This window comes from Gambusia affinis, linkage group LG15 (genome assembly GCF_019740435.1).
Source record: "Gambusia affinis linkage group LG15, SWU_Gaff_1.0, whole genome shotgun sequence".
Lineage (NCBI taxonomy): Eukaryota > Metazoa > Chordata > Actinopteri > Cyprinodontiformes > Poeciliidae > Gambusia > Gambusia affinis.
In genome coordinates, this window is record NC_057882.1 from 351561 (window position 1) to 378750 (window position 27190).

General features: G+C 38.2%; 1 protein-coding gene across 4 annotated transcripts in view; it reads right to left on the reverse strand.

Annotated features, from left to right (window-relative positions):
- Positions 1 to 26802, reverse strand: part of LOC122845335 (HMG box transcription factor BBX) — a 28267-nt gene extending 1465 nt beyond the window's left edge. The window contains exons 1-13 of one of the 4 annotated variants that reach the window (XM_044141543.1): positions 26703 to 26802; positions 22825 to 22900; positions 20130 to 20298; positions 19755 to 20009; positions 16022 to 16223; positions 15881 to 15948; positions 15635 to 15709; positions 10516 to 10596; positions 9010 to 9063; positions 6769 to 6834; positions 4909 to 5743; positions 2801 to 2933; positions 1839 to 1990 (exon numbers count right to left, since the gene is read on the reverse strand). In XM_044141543.1, coding sequence (XP_043997478.1) covers positions 1839 to 1990; positions 2801 to 2933; positions 4909 to 5743; positions 6769 to 6834; positions 9010 to 9063; positions 10516 to 10596; positions 15635 to 15709; positions 15881 to 15948; positions 16022 to 16223; positions 19755 to 20009; positions 20130 to 20285 — 2077 coding nt within the window. In that variant the 5' untranslated portion in view covers positions 20286 to 20298; positions 22825 to 22900; positions 26703 to 26802. Of the gene's footprint in view, positions 1 to 1838; positions 1991 to 2800; positions 2934 to 4908; positions 5744 to 6768; positions 6835 to 9009; positions 9064 to 10515; positions 10597 to 15634; positions 15710 to 15880; positions 15949 to 16021; positions 16224 to 19754; positions 20010 to 20129; positions 20299 to 22824; positions 22901 to 24183; positions 24329 to 26702 lie in introns of those variants that run through there. The other 3 variants (XM_044141542.1, XM_044141544.1, XM_044141545.1) reach the window with 3 other exon arrangements.
- Between the last annotated feature and the right edge of the window lie 388 nt (positions 26803 to 27190).

Sequence of the window (27190 nt, forward strand, 5' to 3'; positions counted from 1 at the left end):
TTAGACTTTTCAAAGTTTGATAGGAAGGGTACAGCAGATAAAGGTTTTACATAACATTCCCACAAAAGCCCAGAAAAAAGGATAAACCAGCCCTTCACAACAGACAACCTCATTAGTCACAACATTTCAAAACTGAGCTAACAAAACAAAACTGTATTTACTTCATGTAAAATAAAAGAGGATGTTGAACAGTTTTTGTCAGCATGAAAAAATATATTCCATTATCTCTATGAGAAAAAGTCAGCATGCTAGCAAAATTGGTCACAGCAACTGTTAAAGTTCATGAAGCGTTAGGCTTAGGTGGAAACAAAGCATGACATCACTGAGTGGACAAAGTTTTAATTGGATTAGAAGTTAATTTGACTGGATCTGCATGTAAATGAACCCTGTATTCAGGATTTCACCCAGATAAATACACACACACACACACACACATATATATATATAGTAAAAGCATATGTAAATATACTTTTACCAAGTCTATTATGCAGAATTAAAATCTGTTTTGTCACATGATTGGGACTAGTTGACTGGCCTTGTAAACAGTCATTGCAAAGTAAAGAATCAACTAGTCGACTAGTTGGTGCAACCCCTAATTCCAGCATAAATAAATGAACAGATTTCAAATTGTTTAACATTTAAATTTAAGACTTTAAGAAGCCAGCAAGTTTACTTCGTAAAAGTGCAAAGAACAATTATCATAGTTAGATTGCTTTGTTACCGTAGCTACAATCTGAAGCTAAGAGTTTGAGTTCTGTTTGTTCACAAATCACAGTAAACTACAATTATCACTGATTGCGTTTAAGGTTAGCCAATTAAACTAGGTCCCCTGTCCCAGGTTTCTCTAATTCTATGAGAAATGCTGCTAGAGGTGCTGATGTTCTTAGCAGCAAGACGGGCCCCTAAATCAAATTCTTCAATTGAGTTTTTAACAAACCCCACAAAGACTGTTTTGGCTGCCCAAGGTTTATGGGACAAGTTTTCTTGATCTCTGTGCACACAGCCACTCTGCCTGACTGTAAAAGCATTTTATATGGTGCAGTTTGAAGCAACATGTCACCGCAAAAAATAAATAATAATGATTAAAATAAAATAAAACCAGCATGCTGAGGGAGTACAAGGCAGGTGTGAAACATCCGCCATGTCTGAACCACTGGTTCACAAAACACATCTAACCATGAAACACAAACTTTACCAGTTCAGACACATAGCTGGGCAGTATGTTGAGATGTAAACGCACATGCCACACATAATTCTTTGTTCACACAGATAAATACCATTCTCACTGCATACTTAACGCACACCTATATTTGCGTCCACATTGAGCTGCACAAGCTGAGCAAACGTGGTGACTTCTAAACTTGACTCATGTCTTGATGTAGAGTTCTCCAAAGAAACATGAGTGCTCACAGGGGATTGATATAAATGTCCACACAGGTGAGCCTGTGTCCAGTTTAAGTGATAGAAGGAGTATATGATCGGCATCGAGACAAACTTTAGAGATCCAGCCACTGCAGCGTGTGAGGCGGCCAAAGCGCAGAGGCGCCAGCGGTGTGATTGGTGCGCTCTCTTGGCTTCATACCATGTTCAATGCATAAAGTATAAACCCATGTTACAGGAACAACTCTGAAATACTCAGCGCAGCAACAACGCATGCAATTTGTTTAAGGAAAAAAAATTTAATAAATAAATAATAAAAATGTATTTTTTAATGAAAAACAAAAATAAGAAACACTTAGCCTGATAGGGGGCAGGCAGCCAGACGTATAATACACCGGGGGAAACCCTGGCATTGCTTTGTTCAGTGGAGTGACCTTTGGTATAAACAGCATTCTGACCTTTTGGAGCTTTAGAGGGTTCATCTACGCTAGAGGAGCAGTCACTTTTCTTTTTCTTGGCAACAGCTGTCCCCTTCTTATCGAAGGTGAGTGGACTGTACTGCGGCAGGCTGTTGAACTTCTTTTCAAACTCCTCTTCTAGTTTTCCCAGGCTGAAAAATCAAGACCAAATTTAGATCACAAACAGTGCAGGCAATAATTATTTGGTACCTATTGTTTTTAAGGTTTTAAAGGCTCTAGAGGCCTTTATCAGACAGTGAATTAAAAGGAAAGGGGACAATGAGAAAAGGGAAAAGACACACAGCAAAGGTCACCAGGCTGGGAATAGAACCTGCAATGGCCACATTGAAAATTAAGGCCTCTATATATGTGGGTTGTGCTGAACCCCTGTGCCCCTCCATCGCCCCTCTGGTACCCATGTTGGAGGTTAAATGGCTTACAAAGAAATGAAACTATTTCAACCAAGAAGCTCGATTCTGATAGGGAAGGACCCCAGCATCTCATTTCATTATATTTTAAAAGGATGTAATGAAAAGGGAAACTACATTTGGAAAATCTGTATTTTTTTATTGCATAACAAAGGAGATATGTCATGTTTTTCTGCTGATACTCTTACAAGTCCTCATTGGTGATGAACCCTTAATCCTTAAGACTGAAAGCTCTACTTGCCCTGGCAAATCTGTGTAAGAAAAAAATCTGTGGAAAGAGATTTCCACAGATTTATTTTTCTTTAAAGGTTTTATTGGCTCTAGTGGCCTTTATTTGATAGTTAATTGACAGGAAAGTGGGTAATGGGAGAAGACATGCGGCAAAGGTCACCAGGCCAGGAATCGAACCTGCGACGGCCATGTCAAGACTAAGGCCTCCTTATGTGGGTTGTGTTTAACCCCTGTGCCACCACAGCACATCCTTTCCACAGATTCTACATGACTTAAATGTATTTGTGGTGGGATATGACGAACCTCTGAGAAGACTCTTCTTTGGACTTGGACTTTTTTAGCTTCTTGGTATTACTTGGTCCCAAGTGTGAAACTGTCCAGCTGTCCTGACTCCAGTTAGAATCATGATCAAAGGCGCGCAAACCACCTCTTTTACCTGCAGAAATGAGTCAGCCATATTAGTTACATTTATCAGCATTCCTTAACTACATATTTCCACAAGACTAGAGTGGAATGTTTAACCCATTTAATCCCACTGGCAACAATTGCTGCCAGACATTTCTTCTAACTTCTGGGAGCTCTCAAATAACAGTTTTGACTTTTGGCAGCTAATTGAAGTTTTAAAATTAAATAATAATGTGTCTACTCTAAGCAATATCAATTTCATGTATCTAGTGTGAAAGGTCACATGATCAGACCTCTGTACTTCCTGCCTGTAACGCTGCAGGTAAATGTCACAAACTTGTACAAGAGGAAGTCAGTAAAGAAATATCAATAAAATATTTTGAACATATGTTCTGTGAAGTGTCTTCTACTGATATATAAAGACAATTGTATCCCTTCATTCATCTTTTCATCATAAGAAGAGTGAATGTAAACATGGCAACAATTGTTGCCGCTAGCATAATACATAGACAGCACTATGCTATGTGTCAGTGGTTTGCCTGTTTATTCTATAAGCCTTGCTGTTCCCATACAGCTTAAAACCATCAGATATTTTAGATCTTCTAAATCTGGAGGAACCTCAAACTGATGTCTTCTACATCAGTGGTCCCCAACCTCTGGGCTGCGGACCGATACTTTAACCGGGTTCTCTTGGTTACATCTTGCGCACCAACATTGGGGCCACAAGCAGCAAAATGAGTAAGAAACAGATCAAATGTCTTTGGAAAGTTTCTTCGCGAAGGGAAAATGTTTCAAAGAGACAGGAGAATGGATTTATCCCGGTAGGTTATTCCCAGACTGGCTCCCTAATGAGGGAATGAAGCCTTCAAACTGCTTCACCACATAGAAACCAAGCACTCTGTGCATAAGCAACACTTCAGCTGTCGTTGTCTCTCATCACTCCCAGATGGACCGTCTGGTTGCAGAGAAACAAGCTCAGGGCTCCCATTAGTCTTTATTGTGAGTTAAAATTTTCACAAAAGTAAAATGTTTGTTTCTGTGGCTGGTCTGTATCTTATTTTGAAGGGTTATGTAAACATTACCATAGCAACCAGAGTCAGAGAGCATTAGGGCAGTGGTCCAGACGAGATAAGAGGAGTAGGGCTTTTGAGTTTTAGGTCTGGTTTGTCGGCCGATTTTCCAAACTTTGGTGACCACACACGACACGAGCTGATAAAAGTTCCACACGAACTGATTCCACTCACCAACATCTCCATTGTAGAAGAAAATCCAGTAAAACCCCCAACATACCATACGTGAATTTAGAATAATCAAACATGAATGACAATGTAGAAGCAGTAGTGATAGTTTGTCATGTTTATCATGTTAAGTGATAAAAGACGTAACAAAAAGAAAATCTACATCACTGTCATTCCCACAGTTGAACACTTCTCCAATTTCACCCCCCCGAAAGGTGATCCTTTACACAAAGTGTGGTCTATGCACTGAATGACCACAACAAGATGATGCCACACCTGAATCTAGTTTAGGACAGGGTCAAGGTGTTGTGACAGGTCTGGTAGAACAGGGGGAATTTCCTCCCATATGCAGATTTGTTCATACTAACATTTTTACCTGATTTTGCCTCTTTGATGAAATGACCAAATGAAGTCAAAGGTCACTTGGCACATTGAAATAATGACATCTGCAGGATGTAGTATTGAATCTTTATGTATCTAAAATATTTCTGAACACTCTGGTAACCAGTTTTTGTTATAATAGGTTATGCATGTCATAATTTTTCTTATTTTTTGAGTGGAAATAGGCCAGATTTGTTTAATCCAGACTGCAGTTTCCTACCGGCAACAATTGTTGCCAAGTATAACCCCTACATTTTCACTAACATAACCAACATAAAATGTAGGAATTCATAAATATTATGTTAGGAAGGTTCATGCACTTATTTTGAAGGAAAAATTTGGGATTAAATGGGTTAATCTACTTGGTTGAAAATTCAAATGAAATACCTCTGTCTATATTGGCTCTCAGTGAAGTTAGCATTCCCTCAGACACAAGAGTTTTGTACAAGGCACCCTTACAGCTTCGCTCGGATTTTCTGGAGCCATGGTTGTGTGTGTTCAGCTCACAGGTTGTGTCACTAGCCTTCTGCTGTTCTTTCTCCTTGTGCTTCTCCTTGTCCTCTTCTTTGGGCTTCACCGGCGATTGACCGCAGTGGAGCTGGGGAGACTCTGGCATGCAGCCTTGAAGGCCTGTGCTTTCACTATTTACACTTTCTGCTTCAATCTTGGCCTCAATGCCAGGCGCTACTTTCTTTCTCTCCCCATCAGAGGATCCCTGCAGCTTGCTGCTGTCTTCCAACTCTTCTTCTTTCGCTTTAACCAGTGTCTTAACTTTGGTCTTAGTTTTCTTTTGTGGCAGACCAGAGCTTCTACTGATAAGACCGGGAGAGGTCTTCTTCTTGGATTTATCCTCTTTGTCAATCCAAGCTCCTCTGGCCACTGCCTCAATGGTGCTGTCCACATTTGATTCAAAGTGCTGACAATTTGTGCCCACTCTTTTTTCTGACCATTGGATGTCATTAGACTTCAACCCCTCATATTTCTTGGTCTTCTTTTTGACACATCCACTTTGGCTAGTATGCTGAGCAGTGGGGGTGGATGTTCCAGAAGAAGGAGACGGAGGGGAGGGCGATCTATGAGGAGGACTAGAGCAGTCAGAGGCGTCTCTCTCCTCCTTAACTCCAGGCTTCATGGATATTTGCTTGAGTGTTGCTGTGGAGCAGTTGTCATCGGGCTGAGACACTATTGAGTCTATTTTTCCTGCTTCTGATGCTAAACACATCTAAAAAAAAAAAAAGTTACATTATGTGAATCTGTATTTTCAAAAATATCCTCCACATATCCTACATAATCTTAATGATTCTATTCAAAATATAAAACAGCAAGGATGGAGTCCAGACCAGTCATTCAGAGATGAACACCAAGGCTAAATATTTACAACTTCTGACAAATATTTCAGGCGCTGCCTTTTGCACACCAAAAACACAAAGATTAATGGCCAAAAAACTGTTAATTATTCAAGGTTTAGTTTGATCAACTTAGACATTGTGGTACAAGTCACTGCAGTTTTTAGCTAATTTTAGAAATGTACATATAAAACTGTTTTATAGTTTGTCAACATTTTCTTAACCAATTTTACTGTGTAGCTAAATAATAGTAATAATAAGATATGTTGTTTTGTTAAATATGAGACACCATAAATTAGTAAGCACAGATCTCAGAAATAGTAATGTTGGCTCCTGTGTGTCCAGCCCATTATCACTGTATGATCAACAAAGCAGAGTTGCAAACGCAAGTAAAAAGGTGAGCGAGGAACAAAGAGCGGTGAGTTTTTGAGACTCGATCCCACTGGATAAATGTCATATCAGAATAAAAAATACAACTTCAGAACTCTTCAAATATATTAACCAACCATTACTGCTGTCCAAACTGATTGGTATAAAAAAGGTATTCTTGAAGTGTCCTTTAAATACATTAACTCACAAGGAACAAAAATAATAAGTTCTAGATACACATATCACTATTCATCAGATGGGCTATTTTGGAAATTTGTCAAAGTCTAAGTTTAAATTTTATTCCTAAAAGGTCCTAAAAGATTGACATCCATATGAAGATTTGGTCGATCAAATCTAATGTATGCCATTATCTGCGAAAACATAGACTAATGAAGCTCTGTTGTCAACAATATTTTGACCTTCCTAAACCTGCATTCAAGTATTCAAATTTTAGATAATCAGACATGGTTACGTCATTGTCTTTATGACATTAATTAATTTAACATGCATCTTTTAAAGACGATTCACTTACCTCTGCAAGCTGGAAGAGAGCTGACTGTCTGCATGTTTTTCCTTCAAGGGTGCCTGACAAGGAAGACTGAACACATCATGACATAATCAGTTCTCCATCGTGTTACTTCCTGGTATTATACAATAATTCTGTTTGATTCTTACAGACTGAATAATATACATCTAGACTTCAGCTTTTACTATTTAAGCAATGAAATTAACTGGCTCTTGATGAATCCAAACGGCTGAAGCTGTTAATTAAAACTTGCTTAAAAGATAACAAACGTAACTGAAATAATTTATATTTCAATATTACTAGTCACTTTTTAAAAGTGCACATATTTCATCTGAAGCTTTCAGTAAAATGGTAAATGACCTGGATTTTTAGAGCGTTTTATCAAGTCCAGAAGACCTCACAGCGCTTCACACTACATTCAGTCATTCATGCACATCCACACTCTGATGGTGGCAAGCTATTAGATTGTAGCCACATATATAATTCTGTCAAATCCATCATTTGACAGTGTAAAAGGTGTACACTGAGTAGAAAGATACAAACAATGGTCTTCTCACAGTCCAAAGTTTCTATCAGTTCACTAATTAGCGTCAGACCAAACTTTACCTGTTTTAGTTAGAATGACCAAAATTATTTATTTTTACTAAATGCTAGAAAACTTGGCTAGAACATTTTTAGAATATCTTTTGCAACTTTCTTCAAATTCAAGAGTTTGTATATATTTGGTCAGTATCAGGGGTAACTTCTTTTGGGTTTCCTTCCACAACTTCTCACTAGAGGTGTGCTGATCGATCAGCCGAATTTCCGTGAAAAAGTGTATGATTGGTGATCGCCGAGCACTGTCTCTTGTTGCCGATCACCAAAACCAATGACATTTATCTCACCTCGCAGCTTGCGTGTGCTTCTAATCTCCTCTTTTCTTCACACTGTGCGAGCGCGTGCCAACAAATCTTGTCTTGTGGAACTATAACGCTGTGAGAGTGGATGGGGACGTTTGGATGTTGCGGCAGAAAATCACCTCAGGGGTGAAGCACGTCAAAATGCATCAACACAACAATTTAATATGGCATTTAAAAAACTTGATGGACTTTGGCTACCTTGAGGCACACTGCAGGTAAAAAAAGACATCTGGAGCAGCCAGACAGCAGAAAGCAGCGCTCAACTACCAACACTCACCTGGATTAGCATCACAGTCAGAAAGCTAAACAAATAACCTGAAAAATAATTTGTCTCTGAGCTGATGGTGTAAGACGCTGGTTCTGCTCTCGCTGTTGGACCACCACTATGAGCTACTGGTAGTAATATTTCACAGACGGACCACCACTCAACCTCCACCAGACTGAACTCTCACATCGAACAGCTGCTTGAAGCTGTAACTATAAAAAATAAAAAATACAAATTTTAGATATGTATTGAAATATGTCTATTATGTCTAAATTAGGTGAATTTATTGTCAGATAATTTTTCCATTTTGCCAGAAAATACAGTATCATTTATACCTAAAGCGTAAAATTAACAGGCACTCTAGGCAATCAGCAATGATCGGTAATTGGCAGAGATCAGCCTCATGGATGATTGGTATGGAAATCAGCAGCAAAAAAACCTGACCGGACCATCCCTACTTCTCACAATAGTTTGCTGGAGTTCTGGTCCATTTCTCCTGACAGAACTGGTGTAATTCAGTCGGGTTTGTGAGGTGGAAGTTGTGGGAGAAGTCTTTCCACAACTTCTCCAAAGGAATAAGATCAGGACTTTGTGATGGCCACACCAAAACACTGTCCTGAAGCCACTTTGTAATCACTTTGGCTGTAAGCTTAGGCTCTTCGTCCATTTGGAAGACCAAGTTTAGCTCAAGGTCTTTTAAAAAGTCTTTTTAAAAACTTTTAAAAAGTTTTTGTCTTAACATGTTGCTTCATAATGATCTAAATAATGTTCTTTCCTGATGATGCTACCTGTATTATGAAGCTAAATAACACCACAACATGATGCTGCTGCCCCATGCTTTAAAGTTAAGATGGTACAAGATTCCCCATTCTTCCTCTAAATGTAACAATGATCAGTATGGCAAAACAGTTCCCATTTTGTTTAATCAGATCACAGGACATATTGCCAGAAATCAAAATCTTTGTCCCTGTGTGTATCTGCAAACAGTGACCTGGCTTTTTATGTTCCTTTTGCAGTGAAGTTTCTTCCTTGCTGATTGACTTTACAGTCCATGTTTGCCCATGTATAGTGGTTCTGACTTACCAGCTTCAGAGAGAGCCTCTCCACAAGGCCTTTGGCTTTTGTTCTGGGGTCAATCTGCACATTTTGGATCAAAATGTGAATATTTGAGACACAGAACCCGTTTCCTTCCTGAGCATTATGGTAGTTGGACATCATGTCTACAGTTGCATAAAATTATTTTAACAGATGATTCTTTGAATTCCTGATGTCTTGCCTGATTTTTATTGACTTTCCCATCATGTCAAACACGAAAGAAGTATCTTCCAGGTGTAGCCTTAAAATACATCTATAAGTGTAAGTCCAATTAACTCAGATGTTTTAACTGACCTATCAGAAGTTTGTGGAAGGAAGCCCAAAAAGCTTAACACTAGTCATAAATTTTAAAAGACAGTTAAAACGTATGAGTTGGGTGACTTAGATACTGACGAAATGTATGTAAACTTTTGAATTCAAGGAAGTTACAAAAAAATATGTTCTTGCCGATTTGTAGAATGCAAATTTGAAGATCAAATCAGATATAGAAGGGGAAACAAGTTGTACTACTATGTCTGTGAAGGGTAAACAATAAAATCAAAATAAAATCAATCTGGTATATTGATGAGCACAGTGGCTCCAAAATAAGTCTGAATTCATGTGGAAATGTCATGGTGAATGTTCTGAAGCTTGAAAAGCTATTACAAACGTATTGTTAGCTTAAGTTTGTCTGTGTCAATGATAAAATATTCCACACACCAATATAGGTCATGCTACAATTTCTCATGATCTTAACAGACAGATATTTGCCCAGTTTGATGTCCTTTAAAGATCTGAAATCAAGGGTCTGAGATTCACTGTGGGACTGCAGGCATAACACATTATATAATTGGATCCCCTTATTCAATTCTTACAACATGAGAAATTTCTGCTTACAGGGATGTGTAACAATGTGGATGTTTGCATCAAACCCGTGAACTTAAATGATAAAGACTTCTGCATCAGTTGCTTTGTAAATAAACTTTTTTTCCTTTTCTTTATTCAACATGTATTTTATACAGAAAAATGTTTGAGGACTCCTGATCATGTCTCCTGGTTCTAAATCAGAAAAGACAAAATAATTGTTCTAAATTTTAAATTAAAGCTACAGAATACTTAAGCTAAAAGTGCATTCAGGATTGTTCATAAGCTTAGCTTAGGGAAGAATTTACTCTGCCAATAAACATCAGTTTGCTGTACGTGTTTTCCTTAAATCATTAAAAAACTGTTTTTTCTGTTTTACAAGCATTACTATTTCAGCCACAAGGTGGCGACAAAGTATTTCCATCAAAAATGTGACTAAAAACTCAACTCATTAGTTATAACAATACCCGCCTCTCGCCTGAAATGTTCGCTGGAAATGGGCACCAGCACACCTCCTGACCCCACTAGGGACAAGGGCGTACAGAGGATGGATGGATGGATGGATGGATGGATGGATGGATGGATGGATGGATGGATGGATGGATGGATGGATATAACAATACTGATGGGTTATATGTAATGTATTCCTACCTCTTCCACCAGGGAAAGCCCTGTCTTCATCCTGCTGTCAATAATATCAGGCACTCTGTTGGGACTTGTCTGAGACAACATCTACAGAGGTATATGAACAAAAATTGGTTAGCTTTATGGTAAGTTATAAGTTCTAAAATGTTAATATCTTGTTAACTGGGTTTGTTCAATTATCATTTAAAGCAATTCTGGTAAGTTAAGGAAACGCTAATCACGTTGTTAAAATTTCAGATAAAAAAACACTATTTACAGTTAATAGTATGAGCAACAATCTATCGTATTTAATGAATTATTTTAACGGCCTTTTAGCATTGCAAATACTATATACACTTTTTCATAGGCAATTCACACACTAACCGGTTAATGTGCAGTTTGGTAGTGAGCTTTTCCATTATATGGTCTATTCCTCTTTATTATGGGGAGATGTGAGCGTGCAGCAGCTGTGTTCAACTCTGCTGATGTTTGCAGAGTGTTTGAACTCAGTATTGGAGAACCTCGAGGTTCTGGTCCTGATGGACTAAAATAAGCTCAGATATTTAATTTTGTCTTTAGGCAATACAGTCAAAAGATCCGACCATTTTCACAGCTCTTCTGATCAATTTCTTGGTAAAACAACTCATAGAGTCATGTTAAGGTTGCAACTTTTGGTTTAATTGGCAGCTAACAAAATTGTAAAATAAATAAATGAGTTCTTGTGTGGAGGTCTTCTTACACTGTTTTGTGTTGTTTTCTAATGGCGAAGAGAATTGGTCTTTTTCCAACTTTTGTCACTTAAGCCTGACAAAACAAATAGTCACCAAACAGTTTTCCAACATGTGGTGTGTATTTAGAATGTTTTATTGCTGATATAAGAGGATGGAACCTGGCTGACAGCAGGGCACAAAAAATGAAGACTTCCTGAAGAAATGTGTGTAGGCTTTCTGGAAAATCCCATTATAATGTAAAATATGACAGATTGCTGGACAAAAGAAATTTCTAAGTTAATTTTTGGTGGCTCACTCATACTATCACACAACACAACCATTGAGATTTTGAAAAGATTTGCTCTCTATCCAGGGCCGGATTTAGGAGGATGGGGGCCCCTGGGCTGGAGTCAGGATGGGGGCCCCTGGGCTAGAGTCAATATATATATATCTATATATATCTATATATATAGATATATATAGATATATACATATATATAGATATATATATCTATATATATATATAGATATATATATATTTGTATGTGTTTGTTTTGTTTTAGAGGATGAACAGAAAATGACCGAACAGTAAGTTTTGACAACTTACAACTTTAATAAGCCAGTTGTCACAAACTACAAACAACTCTGAACTCTTTTCTAGAAAGACTAAACCACATGTTGGGGTTGAAACTAGAATATGATGCTTGCATCACAAAATAAAATCACTGAATAGTTATTGTTGCCTGGACTTCAACACAAACTATAAAACAGATTGAGTGCAAGAAATGCAATGCTCAAATCTACTTTTACAAAGCAAAGCGAGTAAAACAATATTTATACAAATATCCCCAGCATTTACAAGTCCATATAAGTACAAGTGGAATATATCAAAACTCAAACTTTTTCTTTGGTTTTAAAGTTCTTGGTAAATAGTGGAGGAAATAAATGTCAAAAAAGTGCTTCTCTGCCAGTCAGACAGAACATGGATAATAACAATATCTTCTGGAAAAAAGAGATCAGGCATACTGTAGTTTTCAGAAAATATCCTGACCCAGGTAAGTCCAAAGTGCTGCCCTCTGAAGGATTTTTTAAAGTTTAGGCATTTGCGTTCAGTTGCGTGCTTCCAGTCACTGAAACCAGTTTCAAAGTTTGACTGAGTATTAGCATTGCTGAAAATGCGGCATGCAAAACAAAATGCAGCTCCGGTGGATGGAGAGTAGAGCAGCCACGGTCTTTCGATGTACTCACCATTTAACATCTTGCGTTTAAAGTGAGATTTGGAGAAGTGACGCTTTTGATGCTTGTACACCCCTTCTGATGCTTGAAAGCCAACATTCATATTTTGACAGCTCTCCGGTCCTCGCTCTGCCCAGTAAGCTCGCACGGACTCGTCAATTTCCCCCCAATGCGCCGGATCGGTACTGTACGGATCCACAGTCGTCTTTCCATCTGCGGAAGAAGATCCCGCTTCCACCAACTCTGACTCCACAGACGCCAGTCCAGCCACCGACTCAGTCACGGTTAAAGGTTCTGGCGGGATCTTAGTGCCGGTGTTAGCATAGCTAAGGGTTTGAGGAGCGGGGATAATGATGTTTCTGCTCCATCTCCGCTAACAGGTTTAAAAAAGCCTGTCAATTTAGGCATTTTGTTTGTCGCCTCTTTGGCGCGATGCTCTTTTTCTTTTCTCTTCCTTCTTTTCTGCGCTCCGCTGTCATATTTCCTGTTATCCGCCATTGTAAAATAATATTCCCTTGACGCTCCTCCTCCCCAATGCGTAAGATGCGTCAAAAGCAAGCATTCAAGATGGACGTTTGCCAGAACAAATTGGAACATTTTTCATCGGTGCTGTCAAAATCATGGTAGTCATTGATTAAATTCTGACACTATCCATTCACAAAAATATAAAACATCCTTCGGGGCCCCCGAAATGCCGGGGCCCCGGGCTGCAGCCCCGGTAAGCCCCTGCTAAAATCCGGCCCAGTCTCTATCTGCCAAAGTTATGAGCGGGAACCAAATATTTTAGCTGTCTGAAATAACCTGTTCCCATGACAAAGAGCGTTGAACAGGAGAACAGATTATTTCAGGCAGCTAGAATATTTGGTTTCTCATTTAGAACTTTGGAAAATATTGACCAAATGTTTTCAAACTTACAGGATTTATTGTTCTCTTGGCCATTAGAGAACAACACAAACAGTGTAAGAAGACCTCCACACAAGATCTCCTTTATGTATTTATTTTACAATTTTGCTACTGCTTCTTTTTTTAACAGCAGCTGCCGATCAAACTGAATATTACATATTTGTCATGACTATAAGTTGTTTTACCAAGAAATCGATCAAAGGCGCCGTGAAAATAGTGGGACCAGCCTGTCGGGGAGAACAGATTTTCACAGGGGAACAGAATTTCGCATAAGACCTGCCTGTGAGGCGACCGAGACCTTAGAGGCAGGATAGTGGAAAAGCGGCTTTTCTGGAACCCCGAGAGCTTCGTTTCCATTCGGGTCAGCTGGAAAGGCCTGGTTTAAAGAAAGTTGTTGATTGGTTCATGGGCTGTGGGGGCGGGTGAAGACATGAGTTATCTTTCAGATCTCTCAAACAAAGTTTTTGTTAGATTTTCTCAATGCCCGTCATTTTGACTAACGGCATCAATACTGGTCAATCTATTTTTATCCATCAAATTTTAAATAATAATATTGTCATATTCAATTGCACTTCATTTCTTTTCAGATTAATTCATATTCAACAATATTCACACATCTAGCAGATTAATAGCTTTGACTTTCTCCGCAGTGACAGAAACCACTGACTGTTGCTGTTGCTGTTAAGCTGCAGGCTGAATCTGCACTTTGGAGACTGAAATTAGAAGCACCACTTCAGCCAAAGTGTTTGAAATCAGGGAACATTTCTACAACTGAAGTTGGACAAATGTGATCAGAAGTCGACTCTGTCAACAAGGAGGAGTGGGAGGAAAATTCTCAAGCCGCCGTGATTCAAACACAAGTCCAGCTCAGAAATGATTCTCAGATGAGAATATTTTTAGATTGACTTAGTTAAGGTAGCTTACAAGGCAGTTCAAATTGCTTTACATCATAAAAACACAAACCTAAAAATACCATTGTCACCAATTTGAGAAACCAGTAACAAACATTACATTTTGATGAGTACCATCATCAAAATGATCAATAACACATCAGATATGTTGGTCAGTGTTCTATTTATTATGAACGGTTCTAACTCTGAACCGCTGGGGTTTTAGCCTTGATTTAAAGCAGTGGTTCCCAAAGCGTGGGGTGCCGGTCCACTGTAGGGGGGCACAGGAAGCGGAATGGATGAATAAAAAAAAACAGTTACACAAAAGTGTATCAATTAAAGATGGTTTGTAGTGTGTTTTGTTACAACCTGAAGTGTGAAATAAACTTCCGTGGAGTTTGAAAACAAAACGTGTGTATAGGTTTATGTCTGGTTGAACCATGTGTGTGCTCAGTTGATTTTTTATTTATTTTTTTATTTTTTGGGGGGGGGGTTACAGTAATCCATAGGGGGGCCCAGAAAACCTTTGGGAACCACTGATTTAAAGGAACCCAGTTTCAGCAGTTTTCTGGAAATTTGGTCCAGATTTGTAGTATATAGAAGATAAAATTTATACTCTTTTCTATCTATAACTCTTATGAAGCAGCTGAGATTGTTGTTAATGTGCTATAAATTCAAATCAACTTTGAATTTAAAAAGCTTTGAACTAAACAACACAATTGTTGCAGCCATTTATGCTAAATGTTTGTAGTTTATCATTTCTACCAATTTAGTTTTGTTCTTTGGGTAGTTAAAATATGTTTAAGTTCATTTAAAACCAAAATTTGTAATAAATTTTTATATTTGGAATTATTCAGATTATGTGGTTAATTGTTAGACCCTCCCATTAATTGAAGTCATGAAGAACACAGAGGATGCTGGGAGGAGGATTGTTTGGTAAATGTCTGGTGTGGATGGGAGGTTTTGGAAAATGATTTTTTTTTTACCACTTTTTTGTACCTTCAAACATTAAATTGAGATTATTTTTTGTTTCAACTAAGTTACTAGACATTTTTAGTAATTATTTTGTCTCTACTTTTACAATAAATAAATCAATTCGGAAGTGCGTACAAATCCAAAACCCACCTGCTACCACCCACGGCCTTTGTTGGAATTTTGGGTTTTTGGAACAGAAGGCTGCGACAACCATCATGCATTAAGAAATAAATGTCATTCTTTTTCACACTAGTTAAAACCCATTCAGGTTTGAAAATTATCACTCCACCAGACAATTTACTATCAAACTGTCACTTTCAGAATAATAGATATAGTTTTCTGTTTATTATGTAATTCTGAATAACGTAACAGTTGCTATTTTTATTGCAGAAAGGAGCAGAAGGAATTATGGGACTTAGAATAAAAACAAACCTCTTTAGTTTCCTCTGAAAAGGAGCTTCCTTTAATGGCTGTGTCAGGTAATGTAGATTTAGTGCTGGGAGAGATCTAGAAAAGAAAACATTTCCACAGTTAGGCACATAATAGAAAAGAACAGTCAAACTTTTAGAAACACAATCTAAAATCAAAAGCGTATTTGTAAATGGAGAACCTCAAAAATTCAGTTTTTAGACAACTCCAGTGAGTTTTTGCCTCAAAAGATGTTTGAGAGGACCCTACCTCCCTGTTTGTGAGGGCGTGTTCACCAGCTAACAGCAGCATGCTCAGGCCTCCCATCTTTGTGGGGTCTTAAAATGAATGGCACAAGTAAGAAAAGGAATCTAATTCTTCATCATCTTACTACTATTCTATTAAACCCACCTGCCATGGCAAAGTTCAACTGGTGCAAACTGTCGCTTTTGGGCACATTTTTGGCAGTAGAGTCCTTGGGTGAGTTGCAGGAGAAGGACCACACCTTTTTGCGAGGACAGCTGACATGCTGATAGGAAGAGCTCTTGAGTGGCTTGCTTGTAGTGGGACACCACTTATAGCCTGGGTTAGCCTTCATAAAGGCATCTTTATACTAGAAGAACAAAATAAAAAGAAGTGATCTTGTTGAAAACAAAATCTCCATTACTGTAGCCATGTTGCAATCAATCAAAATGAAAACATTTGTTTTCATTTTTCTGATTTCTATTTGGTGAAAAGAGAAAAAAACATAAATAGTTCTTTTTACACTGCATATTTATCCACTACCTTCTGTGGGTCTAAAAGAGTTGATGAGTATGTCCATTACTGTTCACACCCTTTTTCTTTTTTTTCTTCTGCACTGAGGAGTTAAGCATTGGGGGTATTTGTGAACGGCCAAAACGTACAACAAAGAAACGAGCATCAAACCTTAAAGTCTCATAATATTTTTTGTATATGTGTTGCGACATTGCCCTATGCTGGCTATACATCTCAGGGTTAGGTCTTTTCATAATCATACTGGTTTTTGTGTGATGCAATATGGTAAGGATTTAAACAATTTGCATAGGGAGAAGATGGACTTGGAGAACTTGGAGAACAAAGCTGGTTTTTTGAAACCAGCTTTGTTTTGTTGTAATAATCCTTAATGTTTACTTTACTTGCTATTTATGCCCTTTTTTCCATTGTGTCATGTTTTCTTCAATGTCCTCTTTGTCAAGTTCTTATTATGTCTTCAGTAAATAAGAGATCTGACCAACATCACTTTGGTGGACTGGAATGTCCAGGGACTAAGCCATCCAGTGAAACCCAACAAAATATTCTCTCACTATTTTAAGTTTAAAAAAGTCACACTTTTTATCTACAGGAAACCAATTTGATAAATGCTAGAATCTAGAATCCTGAGAGCATGCAACACTCAGTTTGCACTCATAAGGTGAACAATTTAATAGGCCAGTCAATTCACTGTTTATCATCCTAATTGGGATAATATGGACTTCCTTAGTAAACGTTTTTCTGTTCTACCAGATCACAGGGGCACACAGTTTAATCCTGACTGTAGAACTGAATTTGAGTTCAGTGAATCAATATGTTTAAGACATGTGGAATAATAGATCCCTTAATATTTACATATCTGTCAGCCAACCTATTTTCATTTTTCTCCTCACACTAAATATGTTCAAGAACAGACTACTTTTTAATTGACCAAAAAATGTTGCCTATGGTTACCTGAGTAAACTATCACAACATAGTAATTCTCCAGTAATTCTGGACTTCAGCTTCCCAAGAAATATGTCTTCCACCTTTTCATAGTGGTTTACTGAGTTCATTAATACACAAATAGATATTTTTATTGAACTGAGTGAATTATCTGAAATAAATAATACTTATGATATTAATGCTAGGCTTTAGTAATCTTATGAAAATCTGTGTGCTTCTGAAGATTATGACTCAGCCCTAATTTTCAGTAATTTAGTTATGCACATTCTAGATGACTCAGATAAATCAAAATTGAAGAACAATATTACTCTATCAGAATTAAATTAGGCTATCAAAACTGTTAAAGTTAGCCCAGATGGGTTTTCCCACTGAGTTTTGTGAGCCATTTAAATTAGTCCCTTTACTATTAAAAAAGTCTTCAGGAGGGTTTCAGTGGCCTGACCTGCAACTATGACCAAGTAGCTATTTCAATGCCACTCAGAAAAGTGGCAAAATCGTCACAGAAAGATCACTCAGACTCGAAACACAAAAATAATGTTCATCTTTCTGTCTACTAGAACGGTTGGAACAACCGTACATGACACAGACTTTAGGGATTTTGATGCTGGATCAACAGAAATAAATGGGCTGCATTTACTTCCTGCCCTCCATCTGCATTGGGTGATGTCAGTGCTACGTCATCTGAAACCCAGCAACAGAGCGAACCTCCCAACAAACCCTCATGTTGGTTATAATGGTGAAGGTACTGATGCTCACAGAGATACTCAAGATATTTGTTCCCCTTTTCCAGTCCAGCTCTAATGGTCCCAAACCTTGAAGTCTCATAATATTTTTTGTATATGTGTTGTGACATATACAGACTTTACTCAGCTTGCTTTGCGAGTGTTTCCACCGCCTTTTTTCAAGGCTGGCCCTGCTTTTTAGGTCCCTGCTTTTTAGGTCCCTGCTTTTTAGGTCCCTGCTTCGGAGCTCGTGGGTGACGCAAGCTTTGCTCCTGTTCCCTGATTGGCCGTGGGTGTGGTCAGACGTAGCAGAGAAGAAAAACAAATGGCCGCAAAATTTCAAACTCCCTGCAACACGTAAGTGATGGAAGCTACAAGCAAGCAGTGGAACAATAAGTGGCAGCTTAATGGAGCAGTGAGGAACAAGTTGTTTCTGTCAACGTAGCAGAGAGAATGAAAAGCCTGACGCAGCAACGCTGCTGCTCTCCAGCCAGGTGAGCAGTTTGGAGATAAATTTTGTAAAAATATTTGGTTTTTACTATATTTTATATTGCCTACATACAGTCATGGAAGACATCTGAAACACAAAGTCTGCTGTATTTTTATTGCTCAAAGACAACATATGCATTTTCTGAAGATACGCAGTTGCGCGCGCATTCCTTGGGATCGGAGTGAGCTGTTTATAACTGTCAATACAGTACAGCATGCTGCCCTTCATTTGTTTTTTATGTTTGTATGAATCTACGCGCTTCGATTGTTTGTCATTTTGCTGTTGCACCCGAGTTTCCCCCATTGAGAGATAATAAAACGCATTATATGATGTTCTATTATTCTGAAATGGCTACATATCAGTTCTCTGAACGAATACAAACTATTTATTTTACAGGGCATAAAAATGAACAATGAACTTGAAGAAAACTAGAGAGGTATTTTATCCCTGGCTGTATGTCTGCATAGGTCTAAAACTTACAAGTAATAATGTTTTATCTTATAAGAGTGTAGGAATGGTACAAAATGCTTTACAAAGTAACATGTCTGTTTTAAATCATTCCTATGTAACTTCCACATTAATGACTCTGTGTTATTTATCTACATTTATATGCTATAAGTTAGAACATCTGATTACTTTTCCCTGTAGAAAAACCTCAGCTGCTGAAATGACCAGCCTTCTCATCCACATGTCAATAGACACTATGGCACACACCAGGAGATTGTATCTGAGAAATCTGGAGAGATTTGTATTCAAATCTAGAGTGAAAAAAAACATACAGAATTTGGGTTTCTGTACAGTGATTGACAGAGTGAACGATTCAACCTGAAGTTGGAGGCTGCATCGTTGTGTGTAACAGATTTACAACAGGGAGTAAACGTTTACACTGGACAGAATATGTTCATAACTTCCATGTTTTGCCTGCCACTAGTCTGTCTACCTGTGAGGTTCACCGAGGTTAAAAAGAGCCTCAATTTGTCTCTGTAATGACGAGACCTTCTGTGAGAGCTGTCGTCCATAATCTCTACTGTACATACTATATGAGCTTGAGAGAAAGTGACTCCGTAGCGAGGGGCTACTGGGTCTTTTTTTAATTATTATTATTATTATCATTATTGGTCTCAAAAATGACTCAGGTTAAATTGTATGCATGTAAGGTAGAACTTAATGTAACTTTACTACACCAGTATAGTAACGTAATGTAAGGATGCTTTACCTCCTTGGCCATATCAGTGTATTTCTGCTTCTCCTTGGGCTCCAGCACAGCCCACCAGTCAGCCAATATTTTTGTGGCCCCGCGGTTGTCAAGACGAGGATGTTCCTGTCGCACCAGAGAACGGTGCCGCTTGCAAAAGAGGAGGAAAGCATTCATAGGCCGACGTGCCCGCTGTTCATTAGAGTCTTCTTCAGCTTCCTCTGCTGTGCTTACATTATGCACTTGGGAGTCCTGATCTTCACTGCACAGCCCTGCCTATTAAGAATAAATTCATAAACTGCAATGTAGAGTCCGCTTCTGGTGGTGAATGTACATATCATTATTTAGGGTCAGGCTGGAGGAAAAAAATAACCCTGCACCACTGAAGCTACTAACCTTCCCCAGCTCCTCCTCATCTTCATCTTCCTCTTCCTCAGAGAACTCTGAAGCCTTCTTGGAAAGAAGAGGGTGCCACTGCAGGCATTTACGTTTAGGTCTTTTGCCAGTGACCTCCTCAACAGGCTGTGCCTTACCTCTTCCTCCACTCTTCATGGTACTACTGCACCTAAAGAAAAAGCAAAACTTTTAACATCAGAAACACTGTCTGTACATGCTATATGTAGAAAAAAATCCCATCAACTTTTAATAACTTGCAACACTGAAGCTGAAGTAGTAACTGCTATATAAATCACTGGCACTGACAAATGAGAAATGTTGTTCTGAAATGGAGAAACTGATTTTACTATTTTATGGCTAGAAGAAGCTGAGAATCAATTTGATTCTTAAAAGAAAGACAGTTTGGATGTTTTTGCACTAATAAAACTGTTTTATTGTAAAATGAAGAATCTACAAACAGATTCATCAGCAGAATATTTTGGATCTTTGAAGAGCAAAATACAATAAGCTATTTTTCAAACAGTCATTCACAAATGGTCAGTGATTATGGTCAAAAATTAGGATGCAACTGTAAGTTTATGTTCACAATGTTTTTCTAGAAAACCTGAGTTCTCTAAAATTTGGGCTGAATGCATTTGAGCGTATGATCAGACTTTACTGTCATTCATATGTGTGATTTCCAGAGTTTAGCTTTACACTGAAGTGACCAGACAATTGCTGAATTGAAAAGAAGTGCTTAGTTTCAGAAGTTACAACTATACAGGAGCATACGTACTGTGTATACTGTGCTGTTGTTAAAGGCAGAAATATCTTATTTTGAAGACATCAAAAGCTAAGCAAGAGAAATCCAAATACCTAATGATTAGACTCGTTATATAAAAATCCTATCTACATATAAACATGATATTAATGAAATTATGATTGTTTTGTACATTTTGGATCTTTTTTCTGAAAATACCTAATCATTAAAAAGTACATTGCAAATCTGAAACTGAACCGCAGGCAGCGGCGGAATAGCAACTTTTTATAGAATTGACATAGAATGTGAATTATTGGAGTTGCATGTGAGTCACTAGGAACCTTCAATGACACCCTGAGTATGAGAAGAAAAGCTTGAACAAACTTTAAATGGTATGAAAAAGTTTGGATTTGTTTTGAATTTTCCCGTCTGACTGCTTTCCATATATATTCATTGCTCATTAATTAATTAAGCATTGTATTCTGCTTGAATCACTTTAAATATTTACATGACAAACTACAACGAATACAGCCAATGGTGACTTTGTGTTGCTGTTCTGTAAATGTGATAAAAAATAAATAAAACAGAACAAAACACAATGCAGATGATTTGTCGCTGCCGCTATGATCTCGTCCAGGAGGAGTGAATGCTGCCAGTCATAGAGATGCAATCTGCTGGGTTTCCTTTGACAGAAAACTATTTAAATTGATTTGAATAATGAACAAATCTTGATGCCCTGTTTTATTTGTAGGATCCATTGGACCGATACTGCTCAGGAAGGAGACGGGTTCTGTATTCCAGAGATGAACATTTTTTGGTCCAAAATGTGCAAATTAACACCAGAACAAAACAAAAAACCTAGTGGAAATGCTGTCTGACGCTGTTAAGACAGAGTTATTGTCCACAGTCAAACTGTTCTTTACTGACATGAACCAAAAAGCCACTCAGCAAGGAGAAATCTTTACTTTGAAAGAACTATAAAATATAAATTGCAGTTTGCAGATCCACACGCGGACATTTTTAGAGACTTTTCCTATTACCAACTAAAGTGGAGATGTTACATTTAGAGGAATAACGGGGGATGCTTGTACCATCGTATATGTTAAGTATGTGGGTGGCAGCATCATGTTGTGGGGTTGTTTCTTGTAGGAGGAACTGGTACTTGGTCTTCCATATGGACAATAAACCTAAGCATACAGCTAATGTGGTTACAAAGTGGCTTAAGGACAACAAAGTGTTTTGGGATGGCCACCACAAAGCCATGGAGAAGTTGCAAGTAAATTTGAAAAGGTTGGGTGCAAGTTAGGCGGTCTATAACCCTGACTGAGTTATGACAGGAGGAATGGACCAGAACTCCAGTAAACTGAGAAGCTTTGTGGAAGGAAAACCCAAAAGATTTGACCCAATTCATCCAGTTTAGAAGACAATTATCCCTGACACTGGGCAAATGTATGTAAACATCCAAATTATATTGGTAATAATTTTGTTTATTCTAAGATAAAACAGGGAAAGTTCAGACAGTGAGAAAAAATGTGTATTTTTATTTGGTGTATTTACATGTGTGGTTTCAACTGCACATGGCGTTTCAAATGGAGTACTCATCTAGAGTACTCCATTTGAAAGTACTCTAGATGAGAGGAAACTTAAGAACTTTACGTTTTGAACAGTAAGAGAAAGCCAGCGTTCCCAGAGAAAACCCATGCCTGGGGAGAACTCTGGGAGAACATGAGAACTCCACATAGAACTGATAACAAGTGTTCCCTCTTGCAGTCTGGCAAACAACATACAAGTAAAAAAAAAAAAGAATAATATTAATAATGAGCAACATGAAGTAAAATGTTTGTATTTCTCACTGTGTATGACTGCATTCTGGGCAGCATGGCATGAAATTCAAACTCCATCAATGAATGATTAAAAACTATCTTATGGATGCAGAGTGAAAACAGGAATACTTACTGAAGAAAAAATTATGGAAATGCTGAATGAATGATGAGTACAAAGCTGGCACAGCCCGTCATACAAAGATGATGACCTATAAAATACAAGACAGCGATCTCAGTCATGCATTACACTGTCATCTCTACAGTCGCTCTGCATAGCGACATCTTTCTTGAAGGAAAGACGAGTTCAAAGTTACTTCACTGAAACATTATTGGAATGCATCGAAAATCCGTAGCAGCCCTAAAGTAGGATGGGACATTTTGGGTGGATCATCTGTACTTGCTGTACAGCGGAACCACTCATGTGGCCAAAGGAAAACATGAAGGCCAAATCCCCGTGACCACCGAATGAGTTTAAAGCAACGCAAACCAAACGGGTCCAAATCGAGGTGGCGCAGCTGCAGGGACCTTTAGCTTTACTTGTTTGTCAGGTCCGACTGATGACGGTCGGACTGAACTATTTTTACTCTAAAAGTCCTGTCCTGCTGTGTCTCACGCGCAGCAACGGTGTATCTTATGAGAGATTACAGTCGTAAGAAGATCCAATGGCGTACAACCTGTATTCCTGCCTCTAAACACAGATTGTTTTAATCTCCGTGCAAAATGTCGATCTATGACGAGAAAGACGAGCAGAATCAGAGTCCATCTTGCTGTTGGTTGGAGGAGAACCCCCCACCCCGCCCTCCGCCAACTACAGAAGAGAGGGTTTATACTCCTGTCAAACTCCCCGATGATAATGTCACCCGTATTCCCTGTCACAGGGTAAAAACGTCCAGAAAAGCCGGATTAAATCAAGCTTTTCCTAACCAACCTCATTCATTTGTGAGCAATGTTTAGCTGAGCAGCAGCTGTGTTACAGGGCATAAAGTAGCTAGTTAGCTTGCTAGCTCTGCCTCCTGCTAAGTGGACATGTCATGTTTTAGAGTGCAGCGCTACCTAAAGTCCAGTAACCCTATACGTTAAAAACAAGAACGAAATCAGTGATTAAACTGCTAATGAAAAGCCTTGACAGGGTTTTAGCAACTGTTCTTTTGAATGCGGCTGGCGCTGAGGCTGTGATGCGGATAGGAAGGGGAGGAAGGGGGAGGGAGGAGAGTCCTAGCACCTTAGTTGCTTTTGACATTTTATCACGGCTTATCTAAGGCTAAACACACATTGTAGCTACGCTGCAACAGTAACACAAAAATGCTCGACCTAACGCTGCCTTCCAGCAGGATGTCTATGGAAGAGACAGCATAATAACAAGGATAACCCAGCAGGCGGACATCATGTCCAAAGCAGCGATAGTAACAATTTATCACAAAGCTGAGAGGCGGACTGGGTTTTCAGAGTCCGCTGACGGCACAAGTTCCCTGTGAGGAACTCATGGCCATACCTGAAGTACTGCTGTCAGGAACCAGCCGGAGCTTCTCATCATCGGTCCTGTTCACATTTTTAACTTATTAACACATGACAACATTCAGCACTTGCTGTACTGAGAGTAGTTCCGTTAAGCTTAACAAATCCAGTCACAAAAAAGCAGGAAGCTAAAGAAATGTATATCAAAATAAAAGGGCTATCTCCAACATTTCCTATTTCCACCAAACAGAAACATCAAAACCTGAACAAAATGTGGCCAAAAAAGCCATTTCAAAATGTTTAAAACCTTGTATAGCTCTGGAACAAGGTTAAATACAAGGACATTCTTCAAACTCCCTTTGAAGTTATAAATGTACTTTTTAAAAAATGGCTTTATGCTGACAATATCTAACCTGTATCATTTTAGCATCTTCATTTTAAATTCAATTCAATTTAGTTTATTCAAATATGGAGCAGATTCGCAATAAACACCGTCACATAGTACAACATAAACAAATCCACTTTATTTTCAGAAATATAGTGAATGAAGTCAATTCAGTCACGCATACAGATTGCAGTCAGTTACAATTATTTTTTCCTAATTCTAACACAATGTTGTCAAGTTCAGTTTATTATCTGTAAAACTTTTTTTCTGTCAAGAGAAGATCAAGTGATTGCATCAAGTATGGTCATCTATCTACCTCAGCATGCATTAGGTGACAGTAGACTGTTGATTGCATCAAGTCATTGACTTTGTGGCAATCCTTACTGCTTGTGATGACATGGGAAACAAAACCCTTCTTTTAACAATAAGCCCCCATTAGTTTTCAAGCTAATTAACATTTCAGAAGCTAGAAAAAAGTTGATTACTGCATTATTAACACAACACAGATAAAATAAAATGTAATTACGATACATGCAAACACTTTATAAGAACACATTTGCAATAGATGCAAATAGATCCATTCTTGTCTACTCAGATTATGGAGATGACAACAGTTTCTTTGCTTTTGTTTATCCACCTGATTTCTGAGAACTGGCCACAGAGTCTCAGTGACGTTAAGGTCCTCAGGTTAAAAAGTAATAATTTCTGAAGTACTTTTTCTTGTAACACAGAGATCCATAGTAGTTTAAAATCCTTAGATCATTAACAAACTGTGCCCAAAGTTTTGAAAAAAGTTTCTCAAGGATGCGTAGATCCTACCTTTTATTCATAATATTGTTCTAAGGAGTAGTTGGACTGTATGGCAGAGTCTCACACACTTAACTTGACATTACTCTCAAATAATACATCATCTTTTTTTCCCACGTTTTGAAACTACTGGTAGTTCTTTTTGATACAGGAGTTTTGACCAAAACTGTATAGCCCACCTTACTTTGTGTTCAGCTACACTCAAACATACTTGTGACAAAATTCTGCATTGGTGTATGCAATTATATCTATCACTCCACCTAATTTCAGAGTAGTTGTTTAATTCTATATTGGTTTTTGAAATTGACTTCAAAATTCAATTGTTCTCAAACTCCTGTGTGGTCTTGCACCATCATATCTATCTAATGGCGCAGACAGTTATGATGGCGTAGGATCATAAGGATCTTTTATCCTACTACTTTCTACTCCCAGAGCTTGACTGGTGACAGAAAGAGGAATGGCTTTCATGGACAACCACATCCTAGTTTGTGGAATGCTCTTCCTCAAAATATTAGTCAGGCCTCTTCATTATCTTCTTTTAAATCATTATTTAAAACTTACTTGTATAATAGGGCTTTAAAATATGACTTTTTAATATATTTGTATTTCACTTTGTCTGACAATGTTATGTATTTTAATTGATTCGGTATACTTTTTGAAATTTATGAAGTTGATTTAATTTTTTTTTTTTATGAGAAGTACTTAGTAACATTTGTTTTTTAAAGTGCTACATAAATAAACTATTACTATTCTTAAAAATTAAAAACAAACAAATAATATTTCTATGAAAATACAACATGGAAGTTGGTTTTCTGACAGTACTATATGGACTGGTTATTTAAAATCTAAGACCTTTATTTAAACATGTAAACCGGATGTGACCCTCACTGCTCTGTGTTGCTTGTACAGGGAGCACGGAAACGCAGCTTTTCAGAGATGAACACTGTTATCCGCTAAGATGACACATTTAACGAGTTACAGCACACAAAATAGCATCGTCTGAAGTTGATTCCGTCTAGAAATGCACTTGTTCAGTCACATCATACAGCTAAAGTTACTTTCGATTTTCCACAAGCAAGAAGAAAATGTTGAAGTGAGCTCTCCCCTCCCCCGGCTGAAAGTGCTCATAACCAGACTGGGCTGGCCTCCAACCACATCCCTGACTTAACTTTAGCTCTTAGCCTTCTAAGATCGTTACCGAAACGCCAAAGGTACCCCCTGAGAAACCTATTAACGAGTGGCTGCAGTTCCTATTTGACTGATTACTTACTCCAAGCTTCCTGTCTCTTTAACGCTTGCAGCCACAGAGATAGTAGAGTGTTGCAGTGAGAGGCACATTCATCCATTTGTGCAACAGTACTTACCTGTCACAATTCACTCGATATGGCCAGAAGTTCCTACAAAGCTCTAGAGGTTAGGAAATTATCAACAGTTTTACTGTACACAGTAAGAAAACCCAACCCAACTATGCAACGTTGCATGTGATTGGACACTCGTGTTGATAGACAGGTTGACTGAGCCAATGGAAAGCTTCGTTAAATTGCCATAATTGCATTTTTGTTCAGCAGTCTTGGTTCGGGCCCAGCAAAGGTAGTTTCTAATGAAAAACATCGTCTGTCAGCAGTCTTGATCATTTCATCAGCATTACTCCTTTTATCTTTACTGTGCTACTTTAATTGTGCATGTGCTTCACAGACACTGCTGATACTGTCGCTGACTATTTGAGGTTTGCTGGAGTCCTCAGGGGTTTGTTTCGTCAAATCTAGGATTTTATTGTTGTTCACGACAGTAGTGAGTTTTAGTGGAGATTCCAGATTGAGTGAAATCTGGTATTCGCCAGACCAATTTAACA